The sequence below is a fragment of the Sorex araneus genome, chromosome 8 (genome assembly GCF_027595985.1).
Source record: "Sorex araneus isolate mSorAra2 chromosome 8, mSorAra2.pri, whole genome shotgun sequence".
NCBI classification, from domain to species: Eukaryota; Metazoa; Chordata; class Mammalia; order Eulipotyphla; family Soricidae; genus Sorex; species Sorex araneus.
In genome coordinates this window covers 43,022,161-43,033,322 of record NC_073309.1, presented here as the reverse complement: position 1 = coordinate 43,033,322, position 11,162 = coordinate 43,022,161, and the positions used below count along the sequence as shown (strand labels likewise).

Sequence of the window (11,162 nt, the reverse complement as noted above, 5' to 3'; positions counted from 1 at the left end):
GAATCGAACCCAGGTCGGCTGTGTACAAGGCAAATGCCCTACCAGCTCTGCTACGCATATTCAGGGAAAAACTTTCACACCACCCCATGGTCAGGCTACACTCAGCAGTTCTTCTGACTCATCTGTAAGTTCAGTCATATTTCTTGAGCACCTACTACATGTTAGAAATTCAACAACACAAGGACAACAAAAGAAGGGGCCACCTAGGAAGATAACTCAAAGGGTTAGTGTGCATGCTCTGCTTAGAAGAGTCCTGAGTTCAACCCCTAGCACCATGATTCCTGGAGCACCTTGGGGGCAGTCCCTGAGCACCACTAGGTTGGCCCCAAGCAAAACAAAAAGTGTAGGCTTCAAGTTCACATTCTAGTTGAGCACATGAAACAGAAATAAACAGGGCCCGAGAGAATTAACAGGTGGGTAGGGCTCTTGCTCATAGCCTATCCGGGTTTGATCCCCAGCACCCCATAAAGTCTCCCGAACCCCATTAGGAGTGATCCCTGAGCACAGGGTCATTAGTGAATCCTGATGTACCCCCACCTGCATTAAAAAAAAAAAAGGCAAAAAGAGCATCCTATCCACTCTGAACCCAGAGATATATCTTCTAACTTGGTTTTCTTTTCTTTTTTTTTGGGCGGTCACAGCCGGCAATGCACAAGGGTTACTCCTGGCTCATGCACTCAGGAATTACTCCTGGCGGTGCTCACGGGACCATATGGGATGCTGGATATCGAACCTGGGTCGACTGCATGCAAAGCAAATGCCCTACCTGCTGTGCTATCTCTCCAGCCCCGTAACTTGGTTTTCTTGTGAAAACTCTGACAGATAAGCTGAGAATAGTGCAGGGAATGGGGTGAGAACAGGGGAGCATGGGAAGGCTGCAGGGGGAATGGAAGCAGGAGATGAAGGTGGAAAGGGGCAGGCACTAGGGAGATCCTGGTCCCGTGGTAAAAAGTTGGGTAAGGTGTTTCCTTGCACACCTCCCACCCTGATTCCGTCCTAGGCATCTCATATGGTCCACCAATGCCTCTAGGAGTGATCCTTGAATAGAGCCAAGAGTAAGCCCTGACCACTGCCGGGGTGACCCAAAATTCAAAGGTGGGGGGGAAAAGTTCAGAATTAGCTGTCTAATTCTGAAAGCCATGGCTGGGGAAAGAGAAAGATTCAGGATGTCAGGAAGGCACACAGGTGGAGCTTTCAAATGGCTGTTCAGGGGTCCAAACCAGAGTACAGTGAGAAGGGTGCTTGCCTTGCACTCGGCCAACTTGGGTACAATTCCCAGCATCCCATATGGTCCCCCAGCAGTGCCAGGAGTAATTCCTTAATGCAGTCAGGAGCATAACTCCTGAGCATCGGGTGTGGCCCCAAAACAAAACAAAAAGATGGCTGTTGAGTAGAGAAGTCTGGAGCTAAGTAGAGACCCAGGCTGGAGAATGCAAGATTTGAATTCTTAATGAAATTTGAATACAAGATCAGGAAGGGAGGTAGAAAGGAGAAAGTGACCAAGAGCCCAAAGCCTGGGGATTGACCCCTCCCACACCCACTGTTAAAAGGCAGAGTCAGGGCTGAGCATAGCGGGAAAGCCACTTGCCTTGCACGTGGTGGATCCCGGTTCAATCATTGACACCCCATAGGGTCCCCCAAGCATTATCAACCATGATCCCTGGGCACAGAGCTAGGAATAGCCCCTGAGCACCACTGGATGTGGCCCCCTAGTCCCCCAAAACACAGAATCAGCAAGGCAGTTGGGAAGGAGCATCCAGTGGGAGGAACATCTTTGGGGTTGGGGTGGGCACCTGGAGCAAGAGCTAGTGTGTCAGCATCAGCAGGCTGGGACCTGGAGGGGACAGGTTTGGAGCAGAGAGCAGTATTGCAGTATTGGGGCAAGGGGCTGGCACGCGTCTGCCAGCAGAGGGCTGCAGAGAGCACTATCTGAGAGTGCTCAGATGCTTTCAGGAAGCTTTGCTGCAAAGCGAAGGAACGGAGTAGGCGTAGGGGACCAAAGGAGGGGTGTAGTGGCGGTACAGGCTTGATGGTTCAATGCTGGGGTGACAGCGGCAGTGGAGGGCTGCAGTTGAGAGCAGCCTCTGGTTCCTATGCATGCAAGACATGTCCCCTGGCCCCTGAGCTGTCTGAGGCCCGCAGTGATGGCCTTGAAGAGGCCCAGTGCGTGGAATAGTGCCACATGGAGTCAGGGAGAGGTTCATCCTTTATTGTGCCCCCTGCCTCCAGTCCCCAGAGGACCAGCCAGAGTGGACTGGGAGCTATGAATACTCTCTTGTTCGCTCGGATGTCCGCGTGAAAATTCCTCAGTCTCCAACACCTTTCTCCCCGTGCATTTCCCCTTCATATGACAGTTAGGTTGAGATATTGATTTGGGGGTGGGGGTGAGGAATGTGTATATATATATATATATATATAATTTTTTTTTGCTTTTTGGGTCACACCCGGCGATGCTCAGGGATTACTCCTGGCTCTGCACTCAGAAATTACCCCTGGCAGTGCGCAGGGGACCATATGGGATGCTGGGAATCGAACCCGGGTTGGCCGTGTGCAAGGCAAACGCCCTACCCGCTGTGCTATCGCTCCAGCCCAGGAATGTATATGTTTAAGGAGGTTTCATTATTAAGGAGTTTCATTCCAGGTTGGGAAAGGAGCAGACTGAAATGTTCTTGTTTTTTGGTTTTTTTTTTGCTTTTTTTTGGGTCACACCCAGCAATGCTCAGGGGTTACTCCTGGCTTTGCACTCAGGAATTACTCCTGGCGGTGCTTGGGGGACCATATGGGATGCCGGGGATCGAACCCGGGTCGGCCGCGTGCAAGGCAAACGCCCTACCCGCTGTGCTATCACTCCAATGTTCTTAATGGAAAAAAGGGAACCAGAATGTGTGTGGGGGGGGGGCTGGGGGTTCGGGGGTGGGGAACATTCTGACAGGACTGACCAGGTCTGGGGTAGGGTCTCTGGGATAATCTAGCATACAGGGGCTCCTGTGTCCATCAGCATAATGAGGAACAGCTTGATTTGCAAGTGCCTCTTTCAGCTCTGTAATTCAAATTGCCTTGATGCAGAAGGGGTGTGAATGCAGAAAGTTTTCCTGGGGCAGTGGGGGGCGGCAGAGCTGAAAAAACTCCTGACTGAACTGGATTTTTTTTTTTTTTTTGCAGGGCGGGCCACATCCGGCAATGCTCAGGGGTTACTCCTGGCGATGCTGAGGGGACCATATGAGATGCCACGATTGAATCAGGGTAGACCACATGCAAGGCAAGAACCCTTCCCACTGTGCTATCACTCCAGCCCCTCTGTACATCTTGATCACGGTCATAGGAATCATGCAGCCATTCTGTTCTGTTCCTACTCCCAACACTCGTTTCTGCTTTGGGGGCCACACCCAGCTGTTCTAATCTGCACCCCAGGGGGTCATTCCTGCTGGGCTCTAGAAATCAGGGGATCAAACCTGAGTCAGTCTCATGCAAGCAAATGCCCTATCTGCTGTCATATTGCTCTGCCCACCCCCTGACACACACACACACTCCCCCCCACACCAGGTTTTGGGCCACACCCAGTGATGCTCAGGGGTTACTTCTTGGCCCTTTATTCAGGAATCACTTGTCTGGTGAGCTCAGGGACCAAATGGTGTGCTAGGGATCAAACCAGAGCCAGCCATGTGCAAGGCAAGTGCCCTACCCACTGTACTCTCTCTCTGGCCCTCGGCTGTGGCTCCCACCCCTTACTCTTGAATCAGGAAGGTGAAGACCCTTAGACCAGGCCGCAAAGCAAGGCAGGCTAGGAGTGGGGGGTCTATGACTGTGAGCCTGGGTGGTGCTGGCCCACGATGGGGAAGGAAGCAGGGGGGCGGAGCCCCGGGTGACAGTTGTCCTGGAATGGGCATAAACAGGATGTGGTGTTCATGAAACCTTTCCCCTCTCCCCACCCCCACTCAGCCGGGGGCCCCAACCCGAGGAGACAGCAGAACCCAGAAAAGAAGCCTGTGGACAGAAGAACTATGGTCAGGGGGCTAGGAGGGGCGAGGGCAGCTCGGGCTGGGGGGGGCACCTGAGGGGGGTGGTCAGTGGGGGGACAGGACCTGAAGGGGGCGGGAGAGAACGGTGGTTCCCAGCTTAGACCCTTGAGAAGGTCCTGAGTCCCCCTGGGGGTGGTCCCAGAATCCTCGCTGAGTGTCCAGCCCTGCTCGGCCCCCTAAGCTGGGTGGCAGGGTACAGCAGTGACCTCTTTGGGGAAATGGAGGCAGGGCATGGGGTGGGCCCGGACCGGAGCTCACTTCTCCGGGCGCTGCATCCAGTCCGACTCCCTGGTGGTGTGCGAGGTGGACCCGGAGCTGAAGGAAAAGCTGCGGAAATTCCGCTTCCGAAAAGAGACGGACAATGCGGCCATAATAAGTGAGTTGAGTGTCCGCGCCACACCCCACCCCACTGCCCCGCACCGCGGCCGGGGACTGCACTGCCGTCCTCCGCCGCCGGGGGGCCCTCTCACCTCCCCTGCCCACTGCCCGCTTTCTCTACAGTGAAGGTGGACAGAGAGCGGCAGATGGTGGTGCTGGAGGAGGAATTCCAGGTGAGGGGCAGGAGGCACCCAGGAAGTGCTGGGCGGGAGGGGGAGGTGCAAGGGGCTGGACCGGAAACGGAACTGAGCTAGCAAGGCCTGGAGAGTAAGTCCCAGCACAGATGGTCACCTAGGCCCCCAGGCCCAAGACCTGCGTGTCCAGGTCTCTTTCCTCATCAGTGATGGGATGTTGTGGATTCAGTGATGCAGTCCTTGGAACAGGGTTACACCCAGATCTGCCTCTGCCGGCATAGTACATGCTCAATAAAATGATGTTGCTGGGGCCAGACCAATAAATAGTGCAGCTGATAGGGCAGCCCAGCTGGGTTTGATCCGGTCACCCCATATGGTCCTCCGAGCCTACCAGGAGTGATTTCTCAGTGCAGAGCCAGGAGTAAGGCCTGAGCAGTGTGGTCTGAAAACAGAAAAGAAAAACAAATCAACAAAAATAGATGCTGGTAGCTGGGAGTGTAGGTGAGGTAAGCATGTTCTTCCCAAGTATAAGGCCTTGTGTTTCCCTCCCCAAATGGTGGTGATGATGATGATGATTATACATTATTGACACTAAAATGAAAGAGTGTCCAATGAATAAAAGTCAGGGGAAGGCCTTTCTGAAGGGGCAGGCTTCTCTGGGCTGGAGCTGTAGGACAGTGGGGAGCGTGCTTGCCTTCTGTGTGACCAGCCAATCCAGGTTCGATACCCGTCATCTCATATGGCCCCTCGAGTCCACCAGGAGTGATTCTTTTTATTGTTTTGGTCACTCCTGGAGATGCTCAGGGGTTACTACTACAGGCTCTGGACTCAGGAATTACTCCTGGCAGTGCTCAGGAGACCACATGGGACACCTGGGATCAAACCCTGGGTAGGCCACGTGCAAGGAAAATGTCCTACCCTTTGTACTATCACTCTGGTCCAGAAGTGATTCTTGAGTGCAGAACCAGGAGTAACCCCTGAGCACTGCAAGATGTGACCCCAAAACCAAAATTTAAAAATTTGTTAAAAATAAAGGATAGACCGGGGCTGGAGTGACAGCACAGTGGGTAGGGCATTTGCCTTGCACGCAGCCAACCCGGATTCGATTCCCAGCATCCCATATGGTCCCCCGAGGATCGCCAAGAGTAATTCCTGAGTGCATGAGCCAGGAGTAACCCCTGTGTATTGCCGGGTGTGACCCCAAAAAAGGCAAAAATCAATCAATCAATCAATAAATGATAGACCTTTCACCCCCTCCTTGGTCTCAACTCTCTTTCCTCAGTAGTGCCTGGGGGATGAGCCTAAGGCATACTTTATAGGGTGGGGGGAAGATGGGTGGTGGTTGTCCTTGGAAGTGAGGCATTGAGGCACCCTGCAGCCTTGGAAAAGAAGCTCAGTAAAGTGATTATAGTCTTTACCCGGATTCAAATCTGAGCCCCCTCCACTCCTCACATCTGTGTATCTCTGGGCCTCAATTTTCTCACCTGGAAAGTGGGGAGAATGTTAGGAGGAGCTTAATGTGGTAGGCTTTTGACCAGTGCTTTGGCATATAAGAAGAGCCTCTCTCTCACTCTCTCCCCCCTTCTCTCCCCTCTCCCTCTTCCTCCCCCACACCGCTCTCTCATTCCCATCCAGAACATTTCTCCAGAGGAACTGAAATCAGAGTTGCCAGAAAGACAGCCCAGGTATGGTGGGGTGCTGGGCGAGGGTTGGGGTGCTAGTGGAAAGGGACTTGGGTTCCCTCTCTTGGCTCCGGAGCTCCGTGTTTGAGCCAAGAGTGCATCCAGCCAAGAGTGCATTTTGTCTGCTAACTTGGTACTGTTGAATTTTACCGGGATGGTTAGAAGTGATACTTGGAGTTTGCTTTTTGAGATCTAAACTTGGTCAAGTTTCAGCCTCCACACTGGACTTGCTGCATTTCAGAAAGAATTAGGGGGGCAGGGACATGAGTCAAATGGCTACAGCACATGCTTCGCACGCAGCAGGGCTGTGTGTATGCCCCTAGCACTGCCACGTGTAGCCCCTGAACACCACTGGGAGTGGCCCAGTCATTCCCCCTACAAAAGGAAAAGAAAAGAAAAATGAGAAGCGGAGAGATAGCTCAAAGAGCTGGAGTGAGGGGCTCGAGCAATAGTACAGTGGGTAGGGCGTTTGTCTTGCACGCAGCTGACCCGGATTCGATTCCCAGCATCCCATATGGTCCCCTGAGCACTGCCAGGGGTGATTCCTGAGTGCAGAGCTAGGAGTAACCCCAGTGCATTGCCAGGTGTGACCCAAAAAGAAAAAAAAAAAGAAAAGAGCTGAAGTGAGGGGCTGGAGAAATAGCACAGTGGGTAGGGCATTTGCCTTGCATGCGGCCGACCTGGGTTTGATTAACAGCATCCCATATGGTCCCCCGAGCACCACCAGGAGTAATTCCTAAGTGCATGAGCCAGGAGTAACCCCTGTGCATCGCTGGGTGTGACCCAAAAAGCAAAAAAAAAAAAAAAAAAAAAAGAGCTGGAGTGAGTTTGATCCCCAGTACCGGTTGGACTGACCCCCCCACCCCCACAATGCACCTGGTGGCCCCCAGCTCTGGTGGGCCTGAGGCCCCCAAAATGAAGGGGAAAAACTTCCTCCTTTAGTTATTTATTTTTGGGTACTTTTGGATTGGAGTTTTTTTTTTTTTATGAGGTATGCCTCATAAAGTTTATCTTTTCATAACTTTCATTTATTTTTTTTCTGGTTTCTTTTTTTTTTAATATGGAACGCTTCACGAATTTGCATGTCGTCCTTGCGCAGGGGCCATGCTAATCTCTGTATCATTCCAATTTTAGTATATGTGCTGCCGAAGCGAGCACTGGAGTTTGTTTTTTTGGCCACACCCACCAGTGCTTAAGACTAACTACTAGAGGGGCTGGAGCAATAGCACAGCGGGTAGGGCGTTTGCCTTGCACGCGGCCGACCCGGGTTCGATTCCCAGCATCCCATATGGTCCCCTGAGCACCGCCAGGAGTAATTCCTGAGTGCAGAGCCAGGAGTAACCCCTGTGCATCGCCAGGTGTGACCCAAAAAGCAAAAAAAAAAAGACTAACTACTAGAATGGGCTGCTGGGGAACAAACCCAGGTCAGCTTCATGCAAGGCAAGTGCGGAACCCTCGGTACTGTCACTCGGCTCCCTCACTGATGAACTTTATAATTCTTTCCTGCCCCCTTCTATTTGTTGTCATAGTTGGGAGTTGCATGAACTTCTGGCTGTGGGCTCAGAGTGGGGCTTGAGGGGTGTACTCTTAGTACGTGCACACAGTTATGGTTGCAGGGGGGGAGGGGGACTTATGGGTGGGAGGTACAGGGAGTTGCTCCAGCACTCACCCCACTTTTTTGTTTGCTTTTGGGCCACGCCAGGTGTTGTTCAGGGCTTACTCCCGGCTCTGAGTTCAGGGATCACTTCTGGTGGGACTTGATGGACCATAGGGGGTGTCAAGAATGGTATACGGCTCTGCCCGGTGCAAGGCAGACGCCCTACCGCTGTACTATTTCTCCAGCTCCAACACTCACCCTGTGTTTAATCACTGACTGAGGCCAGGACTCAGGGCTCAGACTTGTGTGTGAGGGAATCTCAGGCCTCTGGGCACTGAGGTCCAGGCTCCTGGGCTGGGATTTCTGCCGGAGCCCTCATGGGAAACCCTCTTTCCTGGGGCAGGTTCGTGGTTTACAGCTACAAGTACGAGCACGAAGATGGCCGGGTGTCCTACCCACTGTGCTTCATCTTCTCCAGCCCTGTGGGTGAGTCCCGGCTCCCCCATCCTGAGGCGAGGGGTGGAGAGCTGGGCGGGGGGGGGGGGGGGGTTGGGAGGGTTGGCATTATCGGCCAGGCTTGGACTGGGGACTGCATGTGAATGTGTGTGGCCGAGTCTGTGTGTGTGGCTGTGTGGAGGGCAGTGGGTGGGAGTGGGGGGCTCATGTTCCTTCAGGGCTCACGCAAGTCTCTCCCTTTTCCATTTTGTTTTGTTCTTGCTTTGGGGTCCCTGGCAGTCCTCAGCCTGGCAATGCTCACGGGTTACTCCTGGCTCTGCACTAGGGAATCACTTCTGGCAGTGCTTGGGGGATCATAGGGGATGCTGGGCCCGGTTGATTGCATTCAAGGCAAACACCCTAACCATTGTACTATTGCTTCTGTCCCCAAGCGCCTCTTCCTTTCATCCAGAGAGATCCCTCTCTGGCCTCTAAGGCACATATAGGAACACCCCTGCCCCCTTGCAACAAACCAAAAAAAAAAAAAAGACAACTGAGGAGAATTCCAGGGACCTCTTGTTTTTTTTTTTTTTTCTTTTTGGGTCACACCCAGCGATGCTCAGGGGTTACTCCTGGCTTTGCACTCAGGAATTACTCCTGGCGGTGCTTGGGGGACCATATGGGATGCCGGGGATCGAACCCGGGTTGGCTGCGTGCAAGGCAAACGCCCTACCCGCTGTGCTATCGCTCTGGCCCCCTCCAGGGACCTCTTGAAAGCAGTACCCGAGATGTAGGAAACTCCAGGGCCTTCAAGAACAATCTGGGGTCCCCTTTTGTGCTTTTCTCTTCATATGCTTCCCATGCAGGCTGCAAACCTGAGCAGCAGATGATGTATGCTGGGAGCAAGAACCGGCTGGTGCAGACGGCGGAACTCACAAAGGTCCGGAGACTTAGGAAGCAGTGTGGGGGTCTGGGCTTCCACCCAGCGGTGGTCAGGGCTTACTCCTGGTTCTGTCTTAATGGGAATCATTCTTAGCAGTGCTGGGGATCGAACCTGGGTCAGCTGTGCTAGGCAAGCGCCTCATCCGCTGTGCTATCGCCCCAGCAGCCCCCCTGGGCTTCTGTGCCTGAGCAGATCCTAATGCTGACGCCTCTCCTGTCCAGGTGTTTGAAATCCGCACCACCGACGACCTCACAGAAGCCTGGCTCCAAGAGAAGCTGTCTTTCTTTCGTTGACCTTTGGGCCGGAACCTGAATTCCCGATGTCTGAGTCCTGAAAGGAACTGTGATCTCGGACTCCTAGAATCTGCACTTCAGAGTGATGCTGTAGAAATTAAAACGCCAGAATTTAAACTCTGTGGCTGTGGCCATTTCTGGTCTTGTCTGTGGGCGCTAGCCTACAGTCCCTGTTGTACCCATTGATGGCCAGCAGAGGGCAGGCGGACCCCAGCTTGTCCCCTAGGACAAGCTCAGAGTCCTGAAGGGAAGGGCGGAGGTGTTCTCAGTGCCAGAGTCGGGGTGCGGGGGCTCCTGCAGGATGGGTGGAGGGTATTAAATCCCTGCAGAGACTGTTTCCACGGGGAATGAAGGACACTTGAGTCCCCAGAAAATCAAGTATGCAGAGCCCACCTTCTCCTGTCCCTTCCATGCTCCTCTACCCCAACCAACCCCAGGCACCAGTTTGCCCAGGGGACATGCGTTTCCTGGTGAGTGCCCCGTCCCCAGGATGGGTGGGAAGGATTCAATGGCTGGAAAGTTGCTGACGAACCCCTTTGCCTCAGGGTTGTATGAGTTGCTGGGGTGGGAGGGAGGTCTGTGGAGCGAGGCATGCCTGAGGTGTGGGGGCAGGGTGCCTGTGGGCTTCTCTGGGTGCCTGATCTCACAGGTGAACAGATATGAGGGCACCATGGATGGTGCACCCGCAGTGGAAGCTTGGGAAGCCCTGGGTGGGCAAGCCCTCACAGACAGGAAACGGTCTTTCTCTCTTCTCCTCCATGTCTCTGATTGTTTTCTCTGTCCCCAGACTCAGGGACCTGGGATCTCCCTCCCCTCCCCCCTGTTCAGGTTCCCTGTAGTGAGGTGGCTGTTGCCATGGTAACAATGACACAGTGACCTTGGGCCAGGGCGCCCCTCCTCCAACCCTGCCGTTTTGGAGGGGAGGGTTCACTAACCCAGCTCCAACCCTTTCCCCTCCAGCCCAGCCAAAAACATATTTTCTCATCATCCCACTCTGCTCAGTCCCTAACCCTCTTTGTCCCCAATCAGGATAAGTCCTTTGCCAGAGAGTCAGGACAGAAGCATTTGGCCAGAGGCCATGGTGGGAACTCTTCCCTGCCCCCATTTTCTTTGGGGAATGCCTGGAGTTGAGCTCTTCTCTGATACCTCCTTGGCTCCAATCCATACCCCCAACCCCTTTCCTCTCCTTACCCAGGGCATCTCCACCCCTCCTCCTGATCACAGCCTCCACCCCCATGACTAGAAATGGAAGAGAAAGGCTGGGGCTAGAGGGCATCATTCCATGAAGAAGTCAAGCCACTCCTGGCTTGCAGAGGTCAGAGAGGCGAAAGGACTAGCCCAAGTTCATGCATTTACAAGATCAAATGAATAATAATAGCTAACCTTCTGAGTGAAGGTGTCCTATATGCCGGGTACTTCACTAAGCACTTTACCCGGATTAGCTCAATGAATTGTTACAAGGCCCCCATGAAAAAGGTACCATTATTATCCCCGGTTTAGATGAAGAAACGGAGGCACAGAAGAAGCCAAAAATAATTGCCCGAAGCCACACAGCTAGTGGTGACCCAAGACTCTCCCGTTTTTCTTTTAGGCAGGGGATTTCAGGAACTAGGTTCTTTTCCTTCTTCTTGCCCCTTCCTCCCGCCTCCCTCTTCCCCTTCTTAATTAATTTTTTGTTTGT

The 11,162-nt window shown here is 53.3% G+C and overlaps 1 protein-coding gene and 1 non-coding gene across 3 annotated transcripts; one reads left to right on the top strand and one right to left on the bottom strand.

Moving 5' to 3' along the window:
* Window positions 1–3,938: 3,938 nt before the first annotated feature.
* GMFG (glia maturation factor gamma) lies at window positions 3,939–9,597 on the top strand. Of its 2 annotated transcripts, XM_004617370.2 has the most exons (7): window positions 3,939–4,004; window positions 4,299–4,395; window positions 4,521–4,570; window positions 6,167–6,216; window positions 8,214–8,296; window positions 9,112–9,185; window positions 9,410–9,597. In XM_004617370.2, the coding sequence occupies exons 1-7, from the start codon at window positions 4,002–4,004 to the stop codon at window positions 9,479–9,481; spliced, it is 429 nt and encodes a 142-aa protein (XP_004617427.1). In that variant the 5' UTR covers window positions 3,939–4,001; the 3' UTR covers window positions 9,482–9,597. The 2 variants fall into 2 exon arrangements, with proteins under 2 accessions (XP_004617427.1, XP_055001981.1); XM_055146006.1 differs by lacking the exon at window positions 3,939–4,004 and having other exon boundaries at window positions 4,111–4,395.
* On the bottom strand, window positions 7,268–7,371 carry LOC129406954 (U6 spliceosomal RNA). The gene has a single exon (XR_008631361.1). It is a non-coding gene; the product is annotated as a U6 spliceosomal RNA (small nuclear RNA).
* Window positions 9,598–11,162: the final 1,565 nt, after the last annotated feature.